Here is a 26,755-nt window from a genome sequence, read left to right as displayed (position 1 = left end):
GCAACCCCATCTCCTTCTTACCCAACAGTCAACCTACCTTTCTCTACCCGTTTCAAGCTTTCCCTCCCCCCCACCCCCCGCAGCTCTGCCTAGGAAACCGGTGGCCCAGTTGTGCGGTGCCGGCTGCTGGGCCAGGGGCCCACTTGCCCGATAGGGAACCCTCAAGGACTTGTGGGGTGGTATCTCACGTCCCCTTCTGTCTCCCTCCCCACACTATTTTGATTTTAACAAATACCAAAAAATTGGGAACACTTTATATTTTTGATTTTAAAAATTATAAAATTGTTGCAATGCAGAATGGCCTCTTTTTCATGGAAGAAAAATAATAATGATTCCCTTAAAATCGGGCAATGCCTTATAGCCTCAGAAAAAACCATTTAGGATCATTATTATTTCCCAAAAACCCAACTCCACAAGCTGACCTCAGTATATAGATAGGGCATTTCAGGACACCCGTAAGGTTAAAAAGAACGGGCTGGCTCCCATGGAGCCGTTTCACTGATGGAAGAATTGCCCTCAGCAGAAGATGCCGCTTCCTCGCTTTCCACGGCAGCCCGACCTGCTTCCTGGAATGCTGCTCCGACGGGTCCTGGGCCCACCTGTGGCTGCATCTCGTGAGCTTTTTGGCTTATAGAGGAAGGCGAGAAAGTTGGACGCCGCTGATGGAAATGATTCCGTCAGGGGAAACACTTTGTGGGGTGAATGTTATGGATAAACAGACATGTGAAACTACACAGATGTTTCTTTCTGGCTTTGATGGCAATTTATTGTTGTAAACCAAATACATTTTACTTCTCTATATAATCTCAGAATTAAATTATTTCAGTAACTATGGCTCTCTCATTCGTTTCTCTAAGTCCCAGGCCAATTGACAGTATCAAAATACTGAGCCTCAGTTATAATTGATATACATCAGGCAGAACTAAAGTAACAAGAATACATTCTGTGTGGAACTGGGTTTTAACTAGTTCCTGAAGCACATGCCACCTCTGTCCAAAAGGGATTTTGTGGTCTCATATGTAGTCTTTCTGCTTTAAAAGTACTTTGCATCCACAGTGCCTTTACCACAAAAGGTTTCGCATCCAAAATCGTTATTAATGAAACTGTCATATGTATTACTTTCTCTCATGGACTAGGTTCTGGAATCCTGGGTAGTTATTACTCCATATTATTATATTTCATTTAATGTAAACCAGTAAGTCTTACATATCAAGTCTCCCTAACAAAATTAAAATGGCATTATGTAAAAACAAAACAAAACTTTCCCTTTCATTGCAATAGCATGTAAAACATTGGATTTTTTTTGGTAAAACGGTACACGCATTTATACACAGTCCTTGGTTTTGCTAACTTGTTTTCACAATAAATGCAAAACAAAAACGGTGTGCCCTCAAAGATGAACCAAGAGCATGAACTGCAAAAATGTAAATTAAGTGTAAGAATTTCCACAATCGGTATAACTCGGCTTATGAGAACACCATTTTTCAGGGCAAGATGTGTTCCAAATATTTCAGTTCTATGAAGGCAACTGTTTTTGTCTCTTCGTGTTAACAAAGCCTGCTTTTATTTGCCAACTTTTACAAGTTCCAGTAAACATACTATTCCTTGCTACTAGTCATGAGGAAAATTTTTAAGTAGTGTGAATACAACCTTAATAGTGATTTTCTTCTAACTTCTGAAGCATATCTCAATTTTGGATATACAGTACATTTTCAGAAAGGACATTAATGAGCAAAGCAAACACGTTTCTTCAACCAACAGATACAATTTCTTTGCTGTACTGACAAGTGTACTCTCCATTTTACATGGATTATTATGAAGCTGGTTTTCTTCTTGGAACAACAAGGGCAAAAGACATGGACATTCCAGGCTTTGTGTTGTTTCTCATCAAGTTACAGTCAGCAATACGAGACGCTTTCGGTGGTGCTGCCGTCTCCCTTCATCATCTTGCATAGTGATTAATGTAATCTTCAACTTTATTTCGGAAGTCCTCCTAGATAAGAGGGGAAAACAAGCATTTTAAATTTTTGTAGTTCTAAGCTTTCCACATTCTATTTGCAAGAGTATCAACGTGGGGTTCATTTTTTTAGTTCCAAGAAAAATGTTACATATACAAAAAATGTTATTACTCTTTGTACATATATTACAAAAGAAACAAAAAAATGGAGTGTTGAACATGGCAGACGTGACTACTGGCATGTGGAAGGGTAGCGTTCCTAGATGAAAACAGGACAATCAAAGAATGTAACTTGCTTGATATTCCCACCCCCGCCCCACCCTTTGCATCTGCCTAGCAGTGGTTTGCATTGGACTTCAGTAAAGATCTGCTTCTCAGAGACTGCTGGTTGTGGCAGCTGCATTTTAAAGCAAATATTTTTGCTTGTAGGAAAAGTTCACACCTACAAATCAATTTATAGTGAGCATCACTAAAAGGAGCAGAATAAGGGAGAATGAAATTGAGAGAGTACAAAAACAAAATGTTAGTTTTATCGTATGTTTATTCTAAAAAATATAATAATGTATGACAATGTAATGTACTGGTGAGAAGAACTCAATCATAAGGTCTCACTTTCCAAAGGGCCCCAGGCTCAGATCCCTGCTCCATCCGTGGAAGCTCACTGGATGCCTTTGGGCCAGCCGCACGCTGTCAGCCAAACCCACCTCACAGGGTTGTTGTAAGGGTAAAATGGAGGAGAGGAGAACGACATAAGCTGCAATAGCAGGCTTCAAGGTAGCTTTAGGAACACTGAATTGAATAGCTGGTTGAGCATCTCTTGTGCTTTCTAACTAGAAGGCTACAATGAACATTAGAAAAAGGAACAGTATTCTTGTTTAGAAATACTTCCAAAAAAATTGCTGCTCACCTTGTCGCGCAAATGATGTTCTGCAGCTTCAATATTCAAAGGATCATCAAAATTCAAGAGATCCTGAAAGCAATACCAAAACCCATGAATCTTTAAATGAAAGGTTTACCCCAAGTGTTCAACATACAAAATCTGAATATTGTCGAAGGCTTTCACGGTCAGAGTTCATCGGTTCTAATAGGTTATCCGGGTTGTGTGACCGTGGTCTTGGTATTTTCTTTCCTGACGTTTCACCCACAGCTGTGGCAGGCATCTTCAGAGGAGTAACACTGAAGGACAGTGTCTGGAGAGTGGAGACACTGTCCTTCAGTGTTACTCCTCTGAAGATGCTTGGCACAGCTGTGGGCGAAATGTCAGGAAAGAAAATACCAAGACCACGGTCACACAACCCGGATAACCTACTAGAATTGATGATACAAAATCTGACTGAAGACAAGGCTAGAAAATGGAATGGCCAGGATCCAAAGACAACTTTTCCTGTCAGCTCAAGAGGGCTTTGGGGATTTATGTTTTTTGATAAGCAGCCCTGAAAGCCACATCTGAAATAAAAGTCATATCAAAAGCTCTCTGCAATTTGAAAGGTGAAACAGTCGGAAATCCCACTGAGCAAGCAAACAGACCAAGGTTACCCAAAGCAGCTTTTCAGCCCCTCCGCTTATAACGTGAGGTGTGAAGGGGGCCTCAGCTGCAGATGGACAGGAAAGGAAGGTGGGAGCTGCTTCCAGAGTAATTACTGAGTAGATGTCAAGTCAGCGGAGACGTGACTCCTCAATGCCAAAAAAGGGATGCAGTATGGCCTCCTCAGCAGAGGCTGCAGCAGGGCCACCTGCCACATGCGGGGCTCACCACCAAGATGAGAGTTTTCTTCAGAGGAGGCATGGCAGCCTCTGCGCCCTCAAGCATCGTGCGCACCTGGCTGCCCCTTGCTTTTGAAATGGGGGGACGTTTGCAGTGGTGCTCACAAGTGGACATGAGACAAAGAAATGGGGGCATGGGGGCTGGATCCAGGGCCGCGTTTCTGCAGGCACAAGGACTTCTTTGCACAGACTGCCTCAGCTGGCACCCCCCCACACACACAGCGGCCCAAAAGCACTAATGACGGCCCAGGAAATGCAGCTTAAACAAAGAAAGTAGTGAGTTTCCCTTGTTTTTTACTTCCTAGACAATAACACAAAAATTCAATTATAAAGCAATTACTTTACCAGAAGAATATATCCTTCTTTACTTTAACAGTGTGACAATGAGTGTGATTGGGAGGGGGGGAGAGTAAGCACAATATTCTGCTTTGTTCTATAAAAGGCAAATGTTAAAGTTCAAAGGAAAAAGCAGATACAGGAGTAAATGCAGTTACTTACAGTAAATAAGGAGTTTAGTCCCCAAACAACATCCTGAAAAAGAAAGCAAGTGAATTCAGACAAACCCCTCAAACGTATCACAGAGGCGTGTTTCTACCCTAAACTTTCTACTCTTACATCAGTTGTGTAGTTGTTAAGAGTGTGGGACTAGGATCTGGGAGACCCAGGTTTGAATCCCCACTCTCCCCACTCTCGCTGGGTGACCTTGGGGGCCAGCCACACCCTCTTAGCCTAGCCTACCTCATGGGGTTGTTGTGAGGATTTAATGGAGGACAGGAGAAGGATGTAAACTGTTTTGGGTCCCCATTGGGGGGAAAGACAGGGTATAAGTGAAATAAATACAAGTTAAGAGGAAGAGATGCTGGACAAACATGCTTTTAGATACCCAACCACTAAACATGAGTAAAGGAATACTGCTGCGTGGGTGTTTCAGAGTTTTGCTATTGCAAAGGAAACTGAAGACTGTCAGATGGTTTGTTTCATTGACCCAGGCATTAAACGACACCTCGGGCCCCGTGAGGAGGCTCGCCGGCACCAGTGTGTCTATTTGGCAGCCTATGCTCTTTTGGCCAGGAAATGACAGAATACAAAAAAAACCAGTCCTAAGCAACTGGGAGCATGGCAACACCACTGAGAACCACCAGTCACCAAGTGGCACTGTGGACATGCCAACCAATGTACGTAATGCCTTCAAGATGTGGACAACCCCCCTCCCCCGGCCCCCTTCTCTGGATGAAAGACTGTGGCTTTTCATAGTAACTTGTTGGCCACTGTGTGAGACGGGATCCCTTCTAATATGCAACATGTGTAGACTACATTACTTGTCATGCACAGGAGGGGTGGGAGGGAACTGGCCATTAGTGTACCAGGCCTGGTGAGGTAAAAGACGTGTGATCAGAACACCCTGTGAACCCTCTTTTCTCATTCTGCATAAAACCCTTAACCGTACCAGGAGGATCACAGAAAGATATATTTTTTTTAAATTCTCCCTGTCAATGGTATCTGAAAAGAATTCTCTATGGAGAGGGCACCTTGGCCATCTTCTGGTCACTGTGGGGGAGGTAGTTGTGAATTTCCTGCATTGTGCAGGGGGTTGGACTTGACCCTGGTGGTCCCTTCCAACTCTAGGATTCTATGCTTCTATGAGAGTCAATCTCGGGCAGCAAAGAAACAGAACAAAGGACACTGAGCTGAATTGAGTGGCAAAGAGATCCACCACCTGAAATCCACGTTGGGCAGACAATGGAGCAACACTCTTCTCCTACAAGCCCCACTCAATGTCGCTGACCAATGGGCTACTGGAGAAACCATTTCTATTGTTGAGGCCACAAAACCTGGGAGCCTTATGGGCAGGCTGGAAACGCCACCTCCTGAAAGGCGTCTGAACAGAGCGTAAGTTAGACATGGGAAGGAATGTCTTCCCTGGGGTAGAATCCCTTGGGCAGAAGTGGAACAAGACTTTCCCCAGTTAATCAAGAGAGCAAGATACTGAAGAAATACTGTAATAAAGAACCAGTGATCATCTAGATAAGGAAAAACATGACATCCCTCTAGGTCTTCAGTGGACCAGAAGCACAGGCCATGTGCACTTTGTAAATATCTCAGGAGCAGCTAAATCAAAAGGTAGCCCAGAAGGAAATTCTCAACATTTAAATCAAAGGCATTTTCTGCAAAAGGCAACAGAAATACATAAACAAGCATCCTTCAAATCCCACACTGCAAGCCACACATTTATTTCAAACAACAGGGAACTGCCAGAAAACAAAAGCGTATGGAACTTTCACATGTGCTCCAATCACTCCCCAAATCGCTGTCTCTTTTTCTAGGTTTTGGGAGGCATGGGGGGGAGCATCCAATTCCACGTCCAATTCCCATGTCCAATTCCCCTTCAAAGTACCTGCCCAGGGGCAAGACTGAAAAGCAGCAAGCGTGCTACACTGCTTTAGTGCAGGGCTTCATCCGAGCAAATTATCTTCTCTCTTCCTCCTGGGAGGGAAAAGCGACTGAGTTCCTCATGCAAGGCTGAGTTCTTGTTCGAAGAGGGGATGAGAGCTTGACTGTCAATGGGTGGCAAAGATAACAGCTCAATTCCGACTTTCCCTGTCTTCTCTCCAAAGGGGAACGGGGTGCAACCCAGCAAAAGTGGTTTGAATGGACTAGAACTCCAGATTGACAAGGAGCAGCTCAGGGAAAACCTTCACGTGACAACTAAAGGACCGTCCTAATGTCCTCTGGTAACCTCTATCCTCTCTGAGAAATCTTGGAGGGCCAGCAAGGGGCTACGAGGCTGGAGATGAGCCATCCTGATCTTCAGAAAGGGCTCAAAGAAGGGTGCAGAAAGCGACAGGCCTGTCAGTCTGGTTTTGATACCAGGAAAGATGCCAAAACAGATGACAAAATGGTCAATCTGTCAGCATCTTGAAAATGATGCAATTCTTCGTAGAGGCCAGCATGGATTTGTCAAGAATAAATCCTGCCAGATCAATGCTACTCTTTTTTAAAAAACCAGGTACAGGCTTTCCTTCATATTTTTAAAATGTCAATAATAGTTAATTCAGAACTTTTACATACTGTTTTTTTTTGCCATAAAATAATGACCAAGACCTAAAGAACTGTGAAAGTTCATGCAAGCCCTATTAATTTTATTCTCCAATCATTTCAGTATGATTCAAATATGCTTAAACTTTGGGCTGGACCAGGCATGAAGGATTTAAACCAAAGTATACTATTTCCAAAAGTTTTCAATGTATCAAAACTATTTTACATAAACATTTTATATTAGACTACCTGTAAAGTTCTAGTTGGAGCCCATCCGGTACCATCAATCGAGTGTTCTCTTAATAAACTGAAAAAGACATGCAAACACACATTATATGGGGTAATTCACACACTCTTTATATTGTCGAAGGCTTTCACGGTCAGAGTTCATTGGTTCTTGTGGGTAATCCGGGCTGTGTAACCGTGGGTCTTGGTACTGACGTTTCGCCAGCAGCTGTGGCAGGCATCTTCAGAGGAGTAACACTGAAGGACACTGTCAGGCAGCTGTGGCAGGCATCTTCAGAGGACTCCTCTGAAGATGCCTGCCACAGCTGCTGGCGAAACGTCAATACCAAGACCACGGTTACACAGCCCGGATTACCCACAAGAACCAATCACACACTCTTTATTTAGACAGAATTGAAGAAACCCAGCAGATTCTGAGACCACACCCCATAAACTCTAACAATATGAATTTCTCATACAAATGTTGCAAAGAGTACCTAGACCTGGAATTTGGCAAAAAAAAGTACAAATCCAGGTTAGTATTTTATACTGAAATGTCAAGCCATGTTTCATGAACCAACATATACTTCTCAAGAAGTTACTAACACACTTAAAGCTTGTTACACAAATCTTTATTTAAACAGAAATAAAGTTATGGATTTAGTTTTTAAACATATACAAAATCGTATTTAAGTTTCCTCCATTTGTAATGCCAGAGGTGTTAATTTTTTTAATTATAATTGTTATTGATTCCCTGTATTTTTCCATACTAATGATTCAAAACTCAAGTACTACAAATATTTTGTAAAAAGAAATAAATCTGCCAAGCCCACCTGAAAGGGGTGCAGAACAGAAGGACCCAAAGAACATCCCAAAAAGAAGAATCCCTCCTCTGCTCCACCATCAAGCAGGGCCTTCCTCCCTTCCCACTTTGCACAAGAGGAGGGGAAAGGGACGATCAGAGCATTTTCATTACATCTCCCCCTGCCCTACAAACGCTTTCAAGAAGCACAGAAAGGAGAGAGGAGCTGACGGCCAGCATGGCCGGGGGCACCGGAGTCAAGCTGCGGCCCCCCTCACCACTTCCCAAGCTTTACACTTCAGAAAGACATGAGCAACAATTTAAAATGCTCAGCAAATCTGAGATACTCACAGGGCCCTGGGAGTAAGGAATGGCAGTATATGTTGCACTTCATTATAATTTATTCTGACATTTCTGACTTACTACTGCTCAAGAAAAATTAAACCAAACTGCCTGTTCCGCTCGGCTATTACGAACACAAGAAAAGGCTCTTGTAGGTTATCCGGGCTGTGTAACCGTGGTCTTGGAATTTTCTTTCCTGACGTTTCGCCAGCAACTGTGGCAGGCATCTTCAGAGTAGTAACACTGAAGGACAGTGTCTCTCTGTCCTTCAGTGTTACTACTCTGAAGATGCCTGCCACAGTTGCTGGCGAAACGTCAGGAAAGAAAATTCCAAGACCACGGTTACACAGCCCGGATAACCTACAAGAACCAATGAACTCTGACCGTGAAAGCCTTCGACAACAAGAAAAGGCCTTCCTAAAGCCCATCGTCACCTGGAAGTATCCCAATTTCTAGCAGTGAAGAGGCGACTTATAGTGAAAGCCACAAAAGCAGCAAAACCAGGCTGCCCACGTACAAAGACTACGGACCCTCAAGGGATATCCTCCCTTGGTATAAGGGGAAACATGTCTTTGTAAATTAAAGACCCCCACCTTCCCAAAAGCCGAGCCTGGTCAGGACTGGAGAGGCCGTCAGAGTACAGAATATTGACAGCAGATGAGAATCAGTAGAAAAGAGAAGAGGGCAAAGGGAGAAAGTAGCCCCATGAAGCCCCCCCCCCAAGAGCTTAAAGACTCTTGGAGGGGACGATGGTGGGAGTGGGGATTTCAAAATCAATCCCTGCCCCCACCACCAGCCCCGATTCCTTGGAAGACCCCTAGCATGTAGTGTTTTTCCTTAAGAGCAGGTCTACTGAAGTGCTTTTGAAAGTGTTTTCTCAACATTTCCCCCCTCAAGCACTTTTTCCCCCCGATGGAAAAACTGGGAAATTTTGGGAAGCGCTGGGGGGGGGACACGGGACACTATGAAATATTTTCTCTTTTAGAATGAGTGAAATGCTATTTAAAACTAGGTATTTCTTATTTATAACATATAGCATGAAAATGTCTGAGGACATTTTGTATTTTTCCAATTGAACAACTGGGAAATTTGGGGGGGATCACTGAAAAAAACCTCCTATTTTTAATGACAACATTGGATAATGATAATTCCTATGCATAGTACTGTAGACGTATGCAGCATTTTCAACATTCTTTTGTTTAAATGTAAATAATTTTGGCAACAACTTGTGCGCTATAATGATAATGCATTATTAAAGAGTTTAATGTTTTCAGTGTTAATAAAGTTTTACTTCATATCCAAACATACTGGTAGCCCCCTGCCTATCGTGACTGTCTGAGAATGTTTCCATCCAAATAATACACTGTCTTTTGTCTACTACAGAATTTTTTTCTACCTTCAACTACTTAGATAGCAAAAATTAAAGAAGTACGGGGGGTGCAACTGTTTGCGACTCTTTTACAAGTATCAGGCCTACCTATGATTTTTTTTCCTTATAGAAGAAGACATTAATAATTTGAGACTCCATAAATATGCCAAACAGTGCAATTTTATATGCAAAGTTAAAAATGAAGCATTTTATTTATGTTGTTAAATCAGTATAAAAAGTTTAAGTTCTATAGGAAAATAAGTATTGCCTATATTTCAATTTTTCTAAATAAATGTTGTTTTTAAAAAATAAAAAAAACTCATTTTTTTAGTGGCTTCAAAATTGCTTGAAATTTTACTTCTCCGGTGACACCAACACACTAAACTCACCAGGAATCCCTTCGTTACATTACGTACAGCTCATAAGTTAAGAACATAAGAAAGGCCCTCCTGGATCAGACCCAGGCCCATCAAGTCCAGCAGTCTGTTCACACAGCGGCCAACCAGGTGCCTCAAGTAAGCCCCCAAACAGGACTGCAGCAGTTGGGCCCTTCTGCTGATCTAGCCACAGCGGCCCACACTACTGCAACATGCTCGGCCCTGACCTGGATGGCCCAGGCTAGCCCAATCTCGTCAGGGTTGGCCCTGGTTAGTATCTGGATGGGAGACCACCAAGGAAGTCCAGGGCTGCAACGCAGAGAGGCAGGGAACGGCAGGACCACCTCTATCCATCTCTTGCCTTGAAAACCCCATGAGGGGGTCACCATAAGTCGGATGCGACTTGATGGCGCTTTCCACCACCAACATGCTCTACAAGGGGCCACCTTGGAAGGCATCTTGGAAACATCAATTGGTAGAAACCGTGGCAGCAAAATACCTGTCTGGGGTCAGCAGCTTGGAACATATAACTGCAGTGCTTAAAGCCTTTCATGGCCATGATCCTCACACTCACTGAACCTCATCTCCCAGGTATACTCTGATGGGCTGGCTCCACTCTTCAGACAGTGTATTCCCTGTGGCATCCTCTCTCAGGACTGTCCACCTGGCAATGGGTCATGGACTTTTCCTGACCAGAGCAGGTCCAGCGGACACCTTCACTTTCTGAATTCAAGAAGGCAGGCAAAACTGTTTTATTTCATTTGGTGGAGAGTAAATCATTTTGGTAGGACTGGCTATCTTGTTTTTAGTTTGCTGATTTACTGTTACAGCATTTTTACATGCTTGCAGCTTCCTGCTCCTTGGTTAACCATCTTGACTCCAAGGAGATAACAGCAGGGTTAATTATTTTTTTAAACAAAAAAATAAAACAACACTTTGTCTCCTGGCTTTTAACTGTAACTGTGCTTCACTTTGGATGCTTTAAATGTCCATTACCTTAAGCAGATCTCCCCCGTCTCAGTGATGTTTGGGTGCCAGATTCTAGTCAAGCATTTTACTCTGGGAGGCTGCCGGAAAACAAGACCGAGATTACGACGCCGCACTGCTGGATAAGGCAAACCCAGTCACCGTTCCGCACACCCCCTCCTCCACCACCTGGTCTTGCGTACAAGATTCTAGCTGTGCACCCTACTGCTCCGCCCAGAAGGCAGCAACTGCCCTCTTCAGTTTGCTTCTTGCGCTACCTAAAATAGGCAGAACCTACTCTGCTGATCCAAATCCACGACACACACGCTGCCCACCTACGTCTGTGGTACTGCGGGTCTTAGATCCCCATTCTCTTTTCATCCCAAGGTAGTTTATAAAATATGACCACAAAGCCAAATGCGTAAAAATCCAACAAGACAGTACAAAGGATAACAATACAGAATAACTGGGCTTCAGCAAACATAAACCAATAGGAATGTAATTCACAGTGGGTAGCCGTGTTAGTCTGTCTGCAGTAGTAGAAAAGAGCAAGTGTCCAGTAGCACCTTAAAGACTAACAAAAATATTTTCTGGCAGGGTATGAGCTTTCGTGAGCCACAGCTCACTTCTTCAGATACAGCTAGAATGTGAATGTATTGCCTATCAGAAAGAAGTCAACTTATGTCCTAACGTGGGCATAACATGTTCTTCGAGATTAAGCCTGTTAAAAGAGAACCACCTTATAAGCCCTGAGTGCCTTCTAGAATATGCCTGCAACCCTAAGGGAACTTTCCTGGCAGTAAAGCCCATGGAAGTAAAGCCCATGATAATTGTGTCTGAGTAGACCTGCTTAGGAAGCTTCCTTAACTCTGTGAAACTTCTGCCTCTTGTTGCTGGAAGAAAACCCCCCACTATGAAATATTTCCTGTAGGGCAAAGTTCTTGATCATGTGTGGGTAATTCAACACCAAGTTTCCTCCAAAGAAACCATTATGTGAGTAAATTTCAATCTGGCTTTGAGCCTGAATTTGGGAAACAGATAACCTTGGTTTCCCTGGGCTACCTTTTGGGCAGGGGGGATGCAACCCTAATCTTCTCGTACCTCTCTGGGGCATTCAGTCCCGGGGCGTGCTCCTTATAAAGTACTCTAGATTAGGCTGCCTTTGAAGAGGGTTCAGAAACAGGCAATTGGTTGAAAATGTGGCAGCTAGAATGTTACATGGAACCAATTAGACAGAACTTATATTGCACCAATATCAGTTTTCACTTAGATCATTTGCTTCTCTGTCTGAATCTCTGACCTCCCTCACCATCCAGCATGTGTAACTGCCAATTCTCCCCCCTTCCAGGCAGGGTATATAAAAATCAATGATTTTATCAATCAGATTTTTTTATTTAAATTGGACTTTTAAAATAAAAGATTTTTGAGGGAAAAGCTATCTAAAGATAGTTTTCTATCTAAGATTATATGTATTTATGTATTGTATTTTAATTATGTTGTTAGCCGCCCTGAACCCGGCACTGCCGAGGGGAGGACAGGATATAAATAAAATTAAAAATCATTATCATATCTTTGGATACAGTTGCTAGGACTGAAACGGGGTGCTCGTAGAAAAAGTTACCTTTACCTTCCCAGTTACAAAAACAATGGGAACAACTTGTACATAAACCAAACTAATCAATATCTTACCTGAAATCAGTTATTTGAAATTCACAAAATACTCTGGATGAGAGTTTTAGGTATTTTTCTTATTAGGAAAATTACACTTTCCCCATATATAAACAGCTTGCTATGAAAAATAAAATGTGTTATGTGGGAATAGAAGGTTTGTTTATTTACTGAGAACTTCCCTTCTCAGTCTTCCCAGAGTGAGGGGTAGTCTTGCCTAATGGGGTTGAATCTTTTCCCTAAAAGCCCCCAGGAGTTGCTTTTTAGCAGTTCCAGGTGGGAGGGGGCTTCTCTCCCAAGATTCCAGACTGGTTCAGAAGTGATCCAGCTGTGATCATGTCATCTCCAAACAGCAATTAGAAGATTGAAAAATAGGACAAAAGAAAACAGACAAACAGAAGGAAAGAACAATCCTTCCTGGATCTGTCTACACCTAAAATGCCCCCCGTCAAAAACATGGCGTGTAAGACTGCCGCCCCAGAACACTGAGAAGAGAACGTCACAGTAAGTGAACGAACTTTCCACTCTCCGATGTTCCAGGGTGCGGCAGTCTTCTCTAGCGGTATACAGAATAGCAGGTGTATCCCTAGGTGGGGCACCCTCACACTTCTACTCCACTACAGCCTGCTGGCAAACTCTTCTGCTAGTCTTTAAGGTGGTACTGGACTCCTACTCTTTTCTACTGCTAGACTAACACGGCTACCCATCGTGATCTACCTTCTGCCAAAGGCTGCATGAACTGAAGCCCATTGGTCAGTGTGGCAGTGCCAAGAAGCTGCCTTGAGTACCACATCTAGGGAAGGGAATACCCAGTAAGCTGCTAAAGCAGCCTCTCCCCTCAGCAAATGGGCAATGAGCCCCTCAGGTAGGCCCTATTCCTCATGCTGTGTAGGCTAAAGCAATCCAGCCCCTAATCTGCTGGCAGAGGATGAATGCTGAGATCTTGGATCCCAAGGAAGCTCTTCTAATTGACACAAACCGAGAATCTTGTCTTCCTGAAGGACTGAGTCCTGGCCATGTCAAAATCATGTCAGAATCCAGGGCCCTCTTCGGGCCCAGGCAATGCTGTTCTTTCTATGACTGAGACAGAAACAGGAGCATGTGGAATGGAGAGTTAACCTTGGGAGTGAATTCTGGGCTGGTGAGGAGCAGACCCTTAACAATGTGGAAAATGCGGAAGTCCTCACGGACCAAGACATCTGACGCTCCGCATGTTGAGGTCTCCCGCAAAGAAAACAGCTTCAGCGGTTAGCTCTTTCAGTGGGCATGTGGCCATCGGCTCAAAGGGTGATGGCCTTCAGCACTATGTTTAGGTTCAATGTGAGGAATCTATGAACTACTGGAGAGTTTAATAGGTCAGCTCTCCAACAAAACCTCTTAGTGGGAGTATGGGAAGAGAAACAGCCTCCCTTTTGACTCACATGATGGCTGAGGGTGCTGCTGTCGGATGTTACAAGGTACCAGCGCTCAAACCCTCACCCGGCCCTAAGAGCCTCATTGACCCAGGCTCCAGAGGGATTAACTGCCCTTTCCTCCCACCAGACCTGGAACCCCATCCAGGTGTGATCATCTACCCTCCTGGTGGAATTCTGCATGGAGGTAACTTTGCCTGAGCAGCCCGGCTTCTCTGAACGGCTGCCCCTCCCTCCGCCTGCAGGCCGTTCGCCTGAGCAGCTTGCTCTGCGCTCCAAGTGACTCATGCTCCCACTGGGATTCCGTCCGTAACCACATCCCTTCAGACAGGTGGCCTTTAGAGTGTGTGCCTCAACCCAGCAGGCAGGCACCTGGTTGGGTCCCTTAAAGGAGAGTCTGTCTGCAGCCGGCACGGCACTATCCACCCCTGCAGGTCTGGTAGGAGCTGACCGTGGAAAGGCAGATGGACGTGCTGGGGACTGGCTATTTCTTTCTGAAAAGGGAAAGAAACCACGAGCCTTCCCACAAAGATTGGAACCTTTATTCAGCTATCTCAAAACCTGATTTTATTGTTCCTCTTAACATCTTTCCACTTTCAAACTGGAGACGCCTTGTTATTGCACTAACCTCCAAGTCAAGATAAGTGAATTTTCTCGCCAGGAATGCTAAGAGACACATTTATACAATACTTTGGGGGTTAGATCCTGTGACTCTGATCTGCTAATGACCATCACAACAGGCAGTTCTAGAAGGGTCAGACGGCATGACAGTGGCGGAACCCTGAGGATGTGAACTTTTTGCAACTCTGTAGTAGAAGGACCCATGTTTAGGTTCTACATGAGACTAAATTCAAGAAAAACTGAAATTTAATTTCAGACATTATTTACACCTCTACCTCTGTTATCGCAATTAAAAACAATTAATTAGTGTTCGAACAAATCATCAAACAGTCCGTCCTTGAACATTTAGAAAGGATGGATCTGATCACTAAGAGTCAGCATGGGTTTCTCAAGAATAAGTCATGTCAGACTAATCTTATCTCCTTTTTTGAGAAAGTTACTACCTTGCTGGATCAGGGGAATGCTGTCAACATAGTTTATCTAGATTTCAGTAAGGCTTTTGATAAGGTTCCACATAGTATTCTAGTTGGGAAAATGTGGGTTAGATCCTATTATTGTTAGATGGATCTGCAACTGGTTGACAGATCGTACCCAAACAGTGCTAGTTAATGGTTCCTCATCCACTTGGAGAGAAGTGACTAGTGGAGTTCCTCAGGGATCTGTGCTGGGCCCTGTGTTGTTCAACATCTTTATAAATGATTTGGATGAAGGAATAGAGGGGATGCTTATTAAATTTGCAGATGATACTAAATTGGGAGGGGTAGCAAATACGGTAGAAGACAGAGCCAAGATGCAGGATGATCTTGACAGGCTGGAGAAGTGGGCTAGAACTAATAAAATGCACTTCAACAAAGACAAATGTAAAGTTCTGCATTTAGGTAGGAAAAATCAAATGCATAATTATAGGATGGGGAGACTTGTTTGAGCAGTAGTGTGTGTGAAAAGGATCTTGGGGTCTTAGTAGACCAAACACTGAACATGAGTCAGCAGTATGATGCTGTAACTAAAAAGGCAAATGCAGTCTTGGGCTGCATCAACAGAAGTATAGAGTCCAGATCACGCGAAGTGATGGTATCGCTTTGCTCTGCTCTGGTTAGACCTCAACTAGAGTACTGTGTTCAGTTTGGGGCACCACAATTTAAGAAAGATGTAGACAAGCTGGAACGTGTCCAGAGAAGGGCAACAAAGATGGTGAGGGGTCTGGAGACCAAGTCCTATGAGGAAAGGTTGAAGGAGCTGGGTATGTTTAGCCTGAAGAGGAGAAGACTGAGAGGGGATATGATAACCATGTTCAAGTACTTGAAGGGCTGTCATATAGAGGAGGGTGCCAAGTTGTTTTCTGTTGCTCAAGAAGGTCGGACCAGAACCAACGGGTTGAAATTAAATCCAAAGAGTTTCCGTCTAGACATTAGGAAGAATTTTCTAACAGTTAGAGCGGTTCCTCAGTGGAACAGGTTTCCTCAGGAGATGGTAAGCTCTTCCTTGCTGGAGGTTTTTAAGAAGAGGTTAGATGGCATCTGTCAGCAATGCTGATTCTGTGACCTTAGGCAGATGATGAGAGGGAGGGCATCTTGGCCATCTTCTAGTCACGAGGGGTGGCTGGGGGGAGGTAGTTGTGAATTTCCTGCATTGTGCAGGGGGTTGGACTTTATGGCCCTTGTGGTCCCAACTCTATGATTCTATGAAAAACCTAAAAAATGGGCAACCTCAAATTAGTTCCTATTACCCAGTAAAATTTCTAACAGTCCAAATCAGCCAGTGCAACACTTCAATCAGCTCGAAGCAGCCAGTGGCATGTGTGTGAGGCCAGGCCCTATAGGATGTTCTGCAGATTCTGACCTTCACATTTCTTGCATAACCAGAAAGGCATGTGCAACAGGAGCAATTTTACTTGACATGTTCTCCAGTTACTCTCCTCCCCAACTTACTATAATTACCAGATCTCACATACCTACTGCGTGGAGTAATCTGATGCATTAAATAGCTTTCAAAATTAAATTTAGAATAACAAGTCGTTATCTGCCCTTTGGGAACAGAACTGCTATACTGAATGCATAACAGACGACACCCCCCCACCCCACAAAAAGAGATTCCTGCATTGTCTCAGTGACAGTAAGACCACACTTAGATCTGGTCAACTTTCCCTACAGAATACAACATAAAAGCTGAACATTTTCTTTCACCAACTACAATTAAAATGAAGAAAATGAACTTAACATGGATAATAGAATTACATAATATTTAATCTAATAAAAAACTGTTGTAGCCAGATAGAGAAGAAAACTAACGTTCAATATATATCAGCCAACTTTACTTACCACCATGTTATAGGCATCTGGAACCTCAATTTCAAATTGAAATTTTCCACTTTGATAATAACCTTCATCTGTTAAGAAAATATCAGATGCGTAAACATTTTTGCAGAAGTGTTTCGGTAAAGGTAAAAGACATCCTTTTTCTAACCAGAAATGATGAAACTTTTAGACAACTAGTAGAAACCAAATAGAGCCCCGTGGGGCAGAGTGGTAAGCTGGAGTACTACAGGCAAAAGCTCTGCTCATGACCTGAGTTTGATCCCGACGGAAGTCGGTTTCAGGTAGCCGGCTCAAGGTTGACTCAGCCTTCCATCCTTCCGAGGTCGGTCAAATGAGTACCCAGCTTGCTGGGGGTAAAGTGGGGAAGGCAATGGCAAAACCACCCCATAAACACAGTTTAAACCCTAGTGAACGTTGGGATGTGACATCACCCCAAGGGTCAGGAATTACCTGGTGCTTGCCCAGGGAACTACCTTTACCTTTTTAGTAGAAACCAAACATTGGGACGTAGTCAGGCTTAGACTGAAAGTAGAGGAGTTGGCAACACGACCACATTTAAGTCCTGTCAAAGCAACATAAACCATGATGGGGGGGGGGGGCTATGACTTCAGAGACCTCCCAGGAAAACAGACCCAGGGCACAACAATTATGAGCTAAAAGGCACCGGTGGGGTTTAAATTACCCCACCCCCCCCCCACACACACACCTTTTACAAAGTCTCATTGGCAAACACAGTTTTCATGCATAGGTCTGACACAGCCACAATGCTCATATCCAGATCGGCCAATTTCTAAGAGTTTATCTGAATTCAAAGGCATTACAAACTTGCTTATATTTCATGATGGTCCACCACACTACGAGAGGGTTTCAACTAGCATCACACTAACCTTTGGCAATACGGGTGGTACCCAAAGGGAAGTCAAGAGAAGCCACACAGCGCTTGAAGCCAAGGGCTCTCGCCAGGCAAAAAGCCGTCAAACAAGGCTCAAGAATGTTTACTGACTGAATCATCATAAAGAATGTCGTATCTGATACTGGGGGGAAAAGCATCATCTACTGCATGTGTGACTGTCTGTGTTCTGCTGTAGCAGAATCAGATGCTGTTCTTCTTCGGGTGGAGTCTGCCGGCAGTATGAAAGGTGGGTGTGGTAGAAGAAGTAGGCCCTTGGGGAAGGATGCAGGAACGCTGCTCGCACCCACGGCAGCAGCTTTGACTGAGAGGAGTGGGAGAGGGAAAAGGCAGCCAACGGCCATTATGAGCCCCCCAACCAAATTCTTTCACCCAGCTGCCTTGTCCTGCACTGGCACTATGAAAGAGCAGCAGGCATCAGTGGGGGGGGGGGTTTGCTTCTGCCAAGGAGGTGGCCAAGAAGCCGCTAGCTCAAGGTGGGACAGATACAAGTGAACCTCAAACATGTTCCAGTGACCCCCTTTGTGCAAACCAGCCATGACAAGGGGCCAAAACAGATGGTGAAGGAGGCACCGTTCTCCCCAAGAGCCGATATGCCAGAGAAGGGCAAGGATGGCATCAGCACTGCCGGCACGGGCAGCGTGGGCAGCAGCGGTGGTTGGGCGTTTGTGGTTGGAAAGAGATTTATGAAGAGAGCCAGAAGTTGCCTTCCACGCCATGCAGCTCCATTGTATCAGATGCCTTCAAGAAAGGGTTGGCCCCCCCCAGCCCCCATTCCCAGCAAATCTCTCCTGGGCAAAGCAGCACTGTGGTCGGGATGGGGGGACAACAACTCCCCTTCAAGTACACACACATCTGATCTGGAGGAGGAGGCTGAGGGGACTCAGGTGGGCACAGTTTCAGAAGCACAGGCACTGCTGCTGGCAAATGAAGTGGGTACTGTGAGGGGAGGGCACATGGCTTCTTTACTGTGATGGGCAAAGGGTCGGCAGAGGCTGAACCACCAGCCCAGGGAAGCAGGGAGGGAGAGGGGCAAACAGCAAGAGGTGGGAGGCAGCAACTGCCAGACCCACATCTCAAGGACCAGCACCAGGTCCCCCCTGGAAGAGCCTGGAGGGGAGCAGCAGGAGGCCCTTCTGCAAATGTCCCACATGCCTAGGGGAGACGACGGCGGCCCCAGCCGGCCGGCCGTTCTCCCTGGTTGAGATCACTGGTTTCCGCAGGTTTCTAGAAGAACTGGCACCCCATTACCAACTGCCATCCCGAACGACCCTTACCCCCAGGGTGGTGCCGGATTTATATTGGGGTGCCAGGCAACTGGTACAGCAGCAGTTGACCAGGGCACAGGTGGTACATTTTACAAGTGACACCTGGAGCAGCCAGCGTGCAAAACACGCCTCTCTTCCCCTGACAGGGCAGGGCACTGGGGGGAGGTGGAGGCATCTGGCGTAGGGAAACACCCAAGGGCAGGGGACAGGTGAGCCCTGCTGACCGTGCCTGTGGATGGAGGGGCAGCCACACAGACCACCACATTCAAGAGGCTCTGAGGGGCCGTCCTGCAGCAGCAGCTGCTGAGTCCAGCTACAGAAAAGCCAGGTCTCTTTGTCGTGGCCAATGGGGGCAAATATGGTGGCAGCACCACAGGCCGGGAAGAAGAAAGGGGTGCGGTGGGTGGCCTACACTCTCAACCAAGTAGTTCTTTGCAGGGGATGAAAGGCAAGGACAAACCTCATACAACTGAGTGGGCCAGAAAGGTGGCCGGGCATTTTCACAGCAGTGTCCGGGGCAATGAGCCGTTGGGGCAGAGGCAAGAATAACGGGGACGGCCCACTGCACCACCTTAACCCCCAGGTGTGGCAACTCGGTGGAGCTCCACTTGCGGTGGAGCTCCACCTTCTGGAAAGAGTGCCGGAGCAGCAGAGGGCACTCTGTGACTTGGGCACTGGAGACTTCCATTGGCGCGGCTGCTCCTCCGGGCACAGAAGAGTGGGGCATTCTGGGGGTCAAGCGGCCTATGCCCTCCAAAGCTTTGAGGGTGCAACACAGGTCCTTAGTGGGGAGGCAGCCATCCTTAGCCAGACTAAGGGAGAACAGCATTTATTCCAGCCTGGCCAGCAAGCTGCTCGGCTACAGGTCTGCCTCCTCGTGGAAGAAGGAGGAGCACGTTCTAGCAACCCTCTTGCTGTGGTTTGGGTGATTCTCTCAGTATTTACTGCACATGGAATTGTATGTTTGGAAACCATTCTGAGCCCTTTACGAAAAGCAGTTTAGAAATAAATGAATACATGTGAGAACGAATATTGTTTTCTGGCTAAAGAAATACACAACCAAGACTGATAATGACAATGAACAAGTGGCAAAAGTCAATTAGTTTGAGTACTTTAATTTGTTACACTTCACATCTACATGCTTTCAATGAAATGTTTTGATCACATGGCACAGGGCTAAATATTTTGTTTGGATAGATTGGTCTAGACTTGTGTAACTTCAAAGGGCTTTAAGAGACAATTTTTTAAATCAAAGCTCTGCAGAGGCATATGTTTATTTTATACACACAGAGGATATAAAAATAAAGTTATTTAAAGATAACAAATATGCTATTAAGTAATGCCACAGTTCTGCATACTATAGTCACTTCAAAAGGCTCTACAAATTCTAAGCAAAAGCTGAATGTAGACTCTGTGCCTAAGGCCACTATGCATGGAACTGCAGGCTCTGCAAATTAATGGCATAAAGCACAGTACTGGATGATAAAACCAGTTCAAATATTTTAAAGTAAAGCAGCAAAATAATTAACAAGTCACATTAACTAAGAACACAGTATGACTTGATTAAAAAAAATCACATTGTGGTTAATTTAATTCTACAAATACTACCTGCAGCACACGAGCACCCACAGCGGTGTGTTTCTTTGGGCAGAAGCACAGGCTTCTCTGAGATGACCACACTTTAATTGATTTATAACATTTTCATCCTGCCCCTCCTCCTAGAAGTAAAGTAAAATTTCTGGAACTTCAGAACTATCAAAAAGTGGGGGGAATCCTTTTTCTACAACCCCCCCAGGAAAAAAAAAACAAATTGGGGAAAGATTTGAATATATGCAACACCTACTGTGAACCCAACATCTATTTTTTCAATTTAACAGCGTAAAATGCATAATTTATAACTTACCTAGCATATAAAATTGTATCAATCAGCAAATGTGTGGTATTTAAAAGTATAAATGCCTCAGTCTTCCACCAGCAAAAATGCAAATATACTCCATACTAAAGAGAGAGTTGCAAACTACTCCACCCTATGTTAATTTAGAACATTTTACACATTCAGAAAATATTTGTATTGTTCCCCCAGAAGTTCTCAGTTTGTCTTGGACCAGGTCACACTTCTCTGTCTCACCCTCAGATTCTTATGGGGATAAAATGGAGGCCAGGAGAAAGATGCTGTAAGCCACTCTGGGAAGCGAAGCAGACCCTGAGGAAATGTTAAAAACTGAACCAACTTAAAGCGGTGAACCTCAAGGGTGCCGACACCCAAACACTCATTTCACTCATTTGTGAACAGCCTGTGCCACCTCTCCAAGAGAAGCTGCCTGAAGTAGCTTACAGCATTTGTTAAAAGTAAAAAATCCCTGATTCCTGCCTCTGGGAGTGTCCTGGCTGCTGCATCTTGGACATTTTCAAAGGCAGCCCCACACAAAGCACATTACAGTAATCCAACCAGGATGGAATGAGAGCACAGACAGATAATGCCTTCCAAGGAGCATCTGTAGCCGGTGTACCAGCCAAAGCCTTGAACCACAAGGGAAGACAGGATATAAACAGTTCAGTAAAATAAAATAAATAAATAAATGGCACTACATGCCACAGAGAAGACCTGAGCCTTCAACCACTGGAGTGGATCCAGCAGCACCTCCAAGCTATAGACGTGTTTCTTCTGGGGGGTGGGAAGGGGTGTGCAACCCCTTCTAAGATAGGTTAAGCACTCACTGCTCTGCACTGATCTGCTTTGTGCTGACCAACTGTACCTCAGTCTTGTCTGGACTGAGCATCAATTTATTGGCCCTCATCCATCTGATTACCTTCCATTTCCATCCAAAACCCAGGCCTGAATACAGACAGAAGTGGGTCTAGATAATCCTTCTCCAAGACTGCCTGAAGCAGCATTGCCACCACCTGGTTAAGCACCTTGCCCAAAAACAGGATGTTTGAGGTTAGCAGTGGTTTAGGTCACTGGAGTCCACAGATGCCTTTTCCAGGAGGGGTCTCACAGCTGCTTCTTTCAAGGTGGTCAGAACTGGACCCTCCTGCAGACAGGCATTTATTACCTCCCAGATCTACACGAGCAACCGGCACAAAGAGCACGGGGTGGAGTCCAGATGTGATGGGCTGAAGCACCCTACTAAGCAGCATGTCCATTTTATCAGGCCTCACCAACGGCAAGTCCCCCATTCTCCAATGCGCACTCGTGATCTGTTGTTCCACCCTGGGCAAGAAGAAAGCGATCTGGAGGTGGGGAGACTGACAACTGTTCTCTTGTCATAGACAGATCACTACTTGCTGGGGTTTAGAGTTGCAGGAATACAAAGACTGCCCTCATCTGCCCTCATGGCCTGACGGATCCAACTGGTTTTCAGACGGCATTAGGGGATCGTTCTGCTGATACAGTCAGCTCTCCTGTCGATCCTCTGGTTGACCATGGGGATGAGGAAATCACCCAAGGCAATTGACACAGCTGCACCTGGGTGCCCAGGCAGCCCCGTGGTTTTCTGAGGGGCTATGGAAACTGAATACCAGAATGAGATGTCTATGGAGAGAGTGTGGAGAAAGTCTTGAGATGAATCCAACAAGGTGCAGGCTAGAGCTCATTTTAAAGCCTGCTCCATGGTGGTGATAGTGGGAAAGAAACAATATTTCTCCACCCCCACTGCATCCACACAGTGTAGATCTGCAGAGCTCTCCCAGGTGGTCAGTGGCCTATTTGGTCCTGGCCTACAGAAGGTGGATCTGCTATGCAGCCTGCTGCTAAGCCCTTTGTGTACAGTCTCTTGCATCTGTTCCAACTTGACCAGTGACAAGATTGGAGGATCCCAGATTGCTGATTTGTCCAGTTGCGTGAGATACCTTTCAGTTTGTCCAGTCTGAAGATGTGAACAATATTGTTGGACGTTTAAGACCATACCACCTGCGTGTATGACCCTTGCCACTCCTGGCTGCATAAAACTGCTGCGGGGTCTGGGTGGGTGGTGGACTGAGGATCAGGAGACAGTAAAGGCCTCCCTGAGGGGGTGGTCGCCTCTGTCTTGATGCAGGAAGTGCATCCACTTCTAAAGAATCCTACTGTCCAGTCTCAAAAGTACAATTCTTGAGCAAGGTGATGAGTCGGCAACTTCAGGGGGTCCTGAATGAAGTGGATTGTTTGGATCTGTTCCAATCTGGTTTTAGGCCTTGGTCGCCCTGGTAGATGACCTGCGCCAGGAAATGGACAGGAAGAGCACAACTCTGTTGATTCTCCTGGATCTCTTAGCCACTTTCAGTACCATCAATAATGGAATTCTTCTGATTTGCTTTTCAGGGTTAAGGACTGGGAGGAGGAGGAGCCCCCCCCCCCCTGTGTTCTGTGGGTGGTTTTGGACCTGCCTCGAAGGTTAAAGGCTTCAGAGTGTGTAGGTGCTGGAGGGCTCTGCTGCTCTGCCCCCTCGGCCTACAGGATTTCCCCAAGGTTGCATCTTGTCGTGTGTGTCCCCCACCCCCCATGCTTTCAATATTTTTGTAAAGTTGCTGGGAGAGGTCATCTGGAGATCTGGACAAAGTTGCCACCCATCTGTGGATGACACTCTGCCCTGCCTCGAACATTCAGCAGGTCCCAGAGAGGATGCAGAAACCTTGAAGAGGTGCCTGGAGGCAGTTTCGGGAAGAACCAGGGATAACAAACGGAACCTTAATCACAGCAAAAGAGAGGGGCTACTAGTGAGAAGTCTGACCCAGGAACTGGGGTATTTCCTGTTCTGCATGGTGTTGCATTCCCCCTAAAGGAGTAGGCTCGTAGCTTGGGGTGCTGCTGGATTAGGGCCCCCTGTTGCATAAACAAATGGCAGTGGGGCCCAGGGGTGCCTTGCGCCTGCTTTGGGCTGGTGTGCCAGCTGCAGCCCTTCCTGGGTGGGAAAGATTCTGCTCCTATGATGCATGTCCTGCTAATATCTGTATTAGAGTACAGCAGTGTGCTCTAGGTGGGGCTGCCCTTGAAGACTGTCTGGAAGCTACAGTTGGTACAGAATGCTGCCTGGGGTGGGCCAGAGGACTGTATCGCTCTGGTCTTGTTCAGATCTCCCTTTGCCATTTGTCTTCCACCAGCAGATGCTTTTTGTTTTGTTCTGCTTGGAGCACCCCTAGTAACTGCTATTGGCCCTATGCCCTTACCATGTTACATTTGTTTGTCTGTTTATGTTTTTATTGAATTGTTTGTTTTATATGTACTTTATTTTAAATACTGTTTTAATGTTGATGTTCACTGAGTTGGGACCCTATTTGGGTAGAAAAGCAGCATTACAATGTTTTAAATAAAATAAATATATAAAATACTTTTAAAGTGATATGATTCAACCTTCCCTCTTAACAAGTAACAGAAAGGGAGACTTCCGGACACCCCAAAGTCATTTCAGGAATAAAATCATGAATAATCATACCTCTCGATGAAGAACATTTTGGCCTCGGAACACACCAAGATAAACCATCCTCTACCTCACAAAAGTTTTGGCAGTTTGTTTTGTTCTTCTTTGGTACAGTTTAGTTTTGGGATTATGGGGTTTTAACTGGGCAAGTTTGGCTATGTGAGCTATCAAAACTCAAGTGTATCATTCTACCCATTTTGCCTACGTTTCTGTTCAAATAACCTTTCACTTTAAGTTTCATAACTGCTATGGGAAGACCAATTCTGACATCAGAGTTTATATATAATAGGCAACATGTACACTTCAGGTTCAGGGTACCGTGAGGTTCACGTGATAGTTTCAAGACATATTTTTAAAAGATTACCTGGGCTTACAGTTAGATGAAAGTGATGGAGTTTATTCGGGTCAGAAAAGATCACTTTACACGTACCTGAAAATAAACACAAACATCTGAAAACACATGACACAAATTCGAAGTTTATGCCTCCAGAAAGCATATGCCATATTACGGGCCCAGAGCTCTGCTTTCCGTCAAACTGACCATTTCATTTGTTGGTCTCTCCCTTCTTATACAAAAGTCATTACAGCAGAATGTTAATAATCAAAGCCGTAATATTAACAAGACCTATCGCTGATATTTTAATGGGTATACATTTTAAAAAGGAAAACACAGAACACACACCTAGTGCAAATTTTGTATTTTTGGACATGAAGGCACAGATCAGAGGGAATCCCCCCACCACAAAACTGATTTTAATAGAAGTTTAAATCTCTCCCATTAAAATTACCACGATTTCAAAGTATTTCACTTTAGCTGGATTGCGTCTGAAACATGCTTTTACATCAAAGTATATAAGAGAAGCAAACAAATACTCATTACAGCTCTTCTTCAAGATACAAGAAAGGAAGATGTTAATGTGGCCATTTATAAGCAACTGGAACCCCAGCATCAGCCCAGCTTTCCTTCAAACCAGGTGGGACTATGGAGATTTATTTTGCTTTTCCGCTCAAGGAAAAACTAACATTATGCATAAATCTATACAGCGTTTCTCAACCAGATCTCTCAACTTTGACAAAAAGTTGGAAAACAAGAGTTCATTATACTGCACAAAAAATGCCAAATGCTGTACTTACAAGGTAAATTTACTTCAAGTTCTGCAACTTCTGTTAAGAAATTAAGAGAGCATTAACATTTCTTTTATATTTCGTATAAACGTGTATACATTTCATTTTAAAAAAGAACAGCATAACACCTTCTGGGGAAGAGGAGGGTTGAGGGGGACATGAATGCTCTCTTTAAGGATTTGAAAGGCTGTCGCTTAAGAGGAGGGCAAGGAGCTGTTCCTGTGGGCAGCAGAGGTCAGGACTTGTGGTGGCGACAGAGACGGAAAACACGCTGACAGAGAAAGAGCCACAAAGACTGAAGGATGAGGGCATGGGGATACTAAGAAATGGCAGGTGAAGGAAAAGAAAGTGTTGGCCATACAACACTTATGAGGGGAAGCGGAGGGACAGCTTCTCTTACTCAACTGGAAAAAGAGTGTTGACACCTCTGTGTTAATTGGAACAGTATTTTAGTTGAGTTGGTTGATGATGCAGCAATGATATTTTCAAACAAAACAGAATTACCTTTAATGAGCAATTTATCTCTAACTGACACTCTCCGAGTTGAATCAGAAGCGGAGTTCGATGCACGGGGCCCCTTGACACCATCATCCCGTTTGAGTTTGCTTGCCAGAGTGAGCATAACTGCTCTCTGCAGTCTACAACACAAATGTCAAAATAAAAGTTGCTTGTTATAGTGGTTGTTATCTATCTTTTCTTCCAAATATACAACAGTAGGCTCGAAAATTCTGTTCCCCATGAAGCTCTCTTATACAGGTAGCCTATCCCTTATCCGGACATCCCACATCTGGAATGATCCAAAAACCGGACCCTTCCAGCCAGCGTGCAGGCAGATCCGTGCTGCCTGCTTTCAATGTTTCCTCTCAACTAAAAAAATAAAATATGGTGTACTTTGCATGGTAGGTGGAGACTGAGTTTGTTTGCTGTTGCTTTTGTTTAACAGCTGGTACAGGTATTCTGGTGAGATAGTTACACCTCTGCTTTCTGATGGTTCAATGTGCACAAAATTATTAAAGCTATTGTTTAAAATTACATTAAGGCTATGTATATAAAGTGTACATAAAACATAAATGAATTAGGGTCCCACCCCGAAGATATCTCATTACGTATATGCAAAAAATTCCAAAATATTGCCACATACGGAAAGATCTGAAATATGGACCACTTCTGGTCCCAAGCAGTCTTGATAAGGGATACCA

General features: G+C 44.6%; 1 protein-coding gene across 2 annotated transcripts; it reads right to left on the bottom strand.

The window, feature by feature from the left end:
• Positions 1-1,924: 1,924 nt before the first annotated feature.
• On the bottom strand, positions 1,925-26,190 carry UBE2F (ubiquitin conjugating enzyme E2 F (putative)). 2 transcript variants are annotated; one of them, XM_056861403.1, is made up of 9 exons: positions 26,061-26,190; positions 25,566-25,595; positions 24,796-24,861; positions 16,858-16,925; positions 10,869-10,939; positions 7,007-7,064; positions 4,220-4,252; positions 2,865-2,927; positions 1,925-1,993 (listed from the first exon to the last, which is right to left on the bottom strand). In XM_056861403.1, exons 1-9 carry the CDS (start codon positions 26,176-26,178, stop codon positions 1,943-1,945), a joined length of 558 nt encoding a protein of 185 aa, XP_056717381.1. In that variant the 5' UTR covers positions 26,179-26,190; the 3' UTR covers positions 1,925-1,942. The 2 variants fall into 2 exon arrangements, with proteins under 2 accessions (XP_056717381.1, XP_056717382.1); XM_056861404.1 differs by lacking the exons at positions 24,796-24,861; positions 25,566-25,595.
• Between the last annotated feature and the right edge of the window lie 565 nt (positions 26,191-26,755).

The sequence above is a fragment of the Euleptes europaea genome, chromosome 15, assembly GCF_029931775.1.
Source record: "Euleptes europaea isolate rEulEur1 chromosome 15, rEulEur1.hap1, whole genome shotgun sequence".
In the NCBI taxonomy this organism is placed as follows: Eukaryota; Metazoa; Chordata; class Lepidosauria; order Squamata; family Sphaerodactylidae; genus Euleptes; species Euleptes europaea.
The sequence above is the reverse complement of the archived record's forward strand: the minus strand, read 5'-3'. Positions and strand labels throughout refer to the sequence as shown.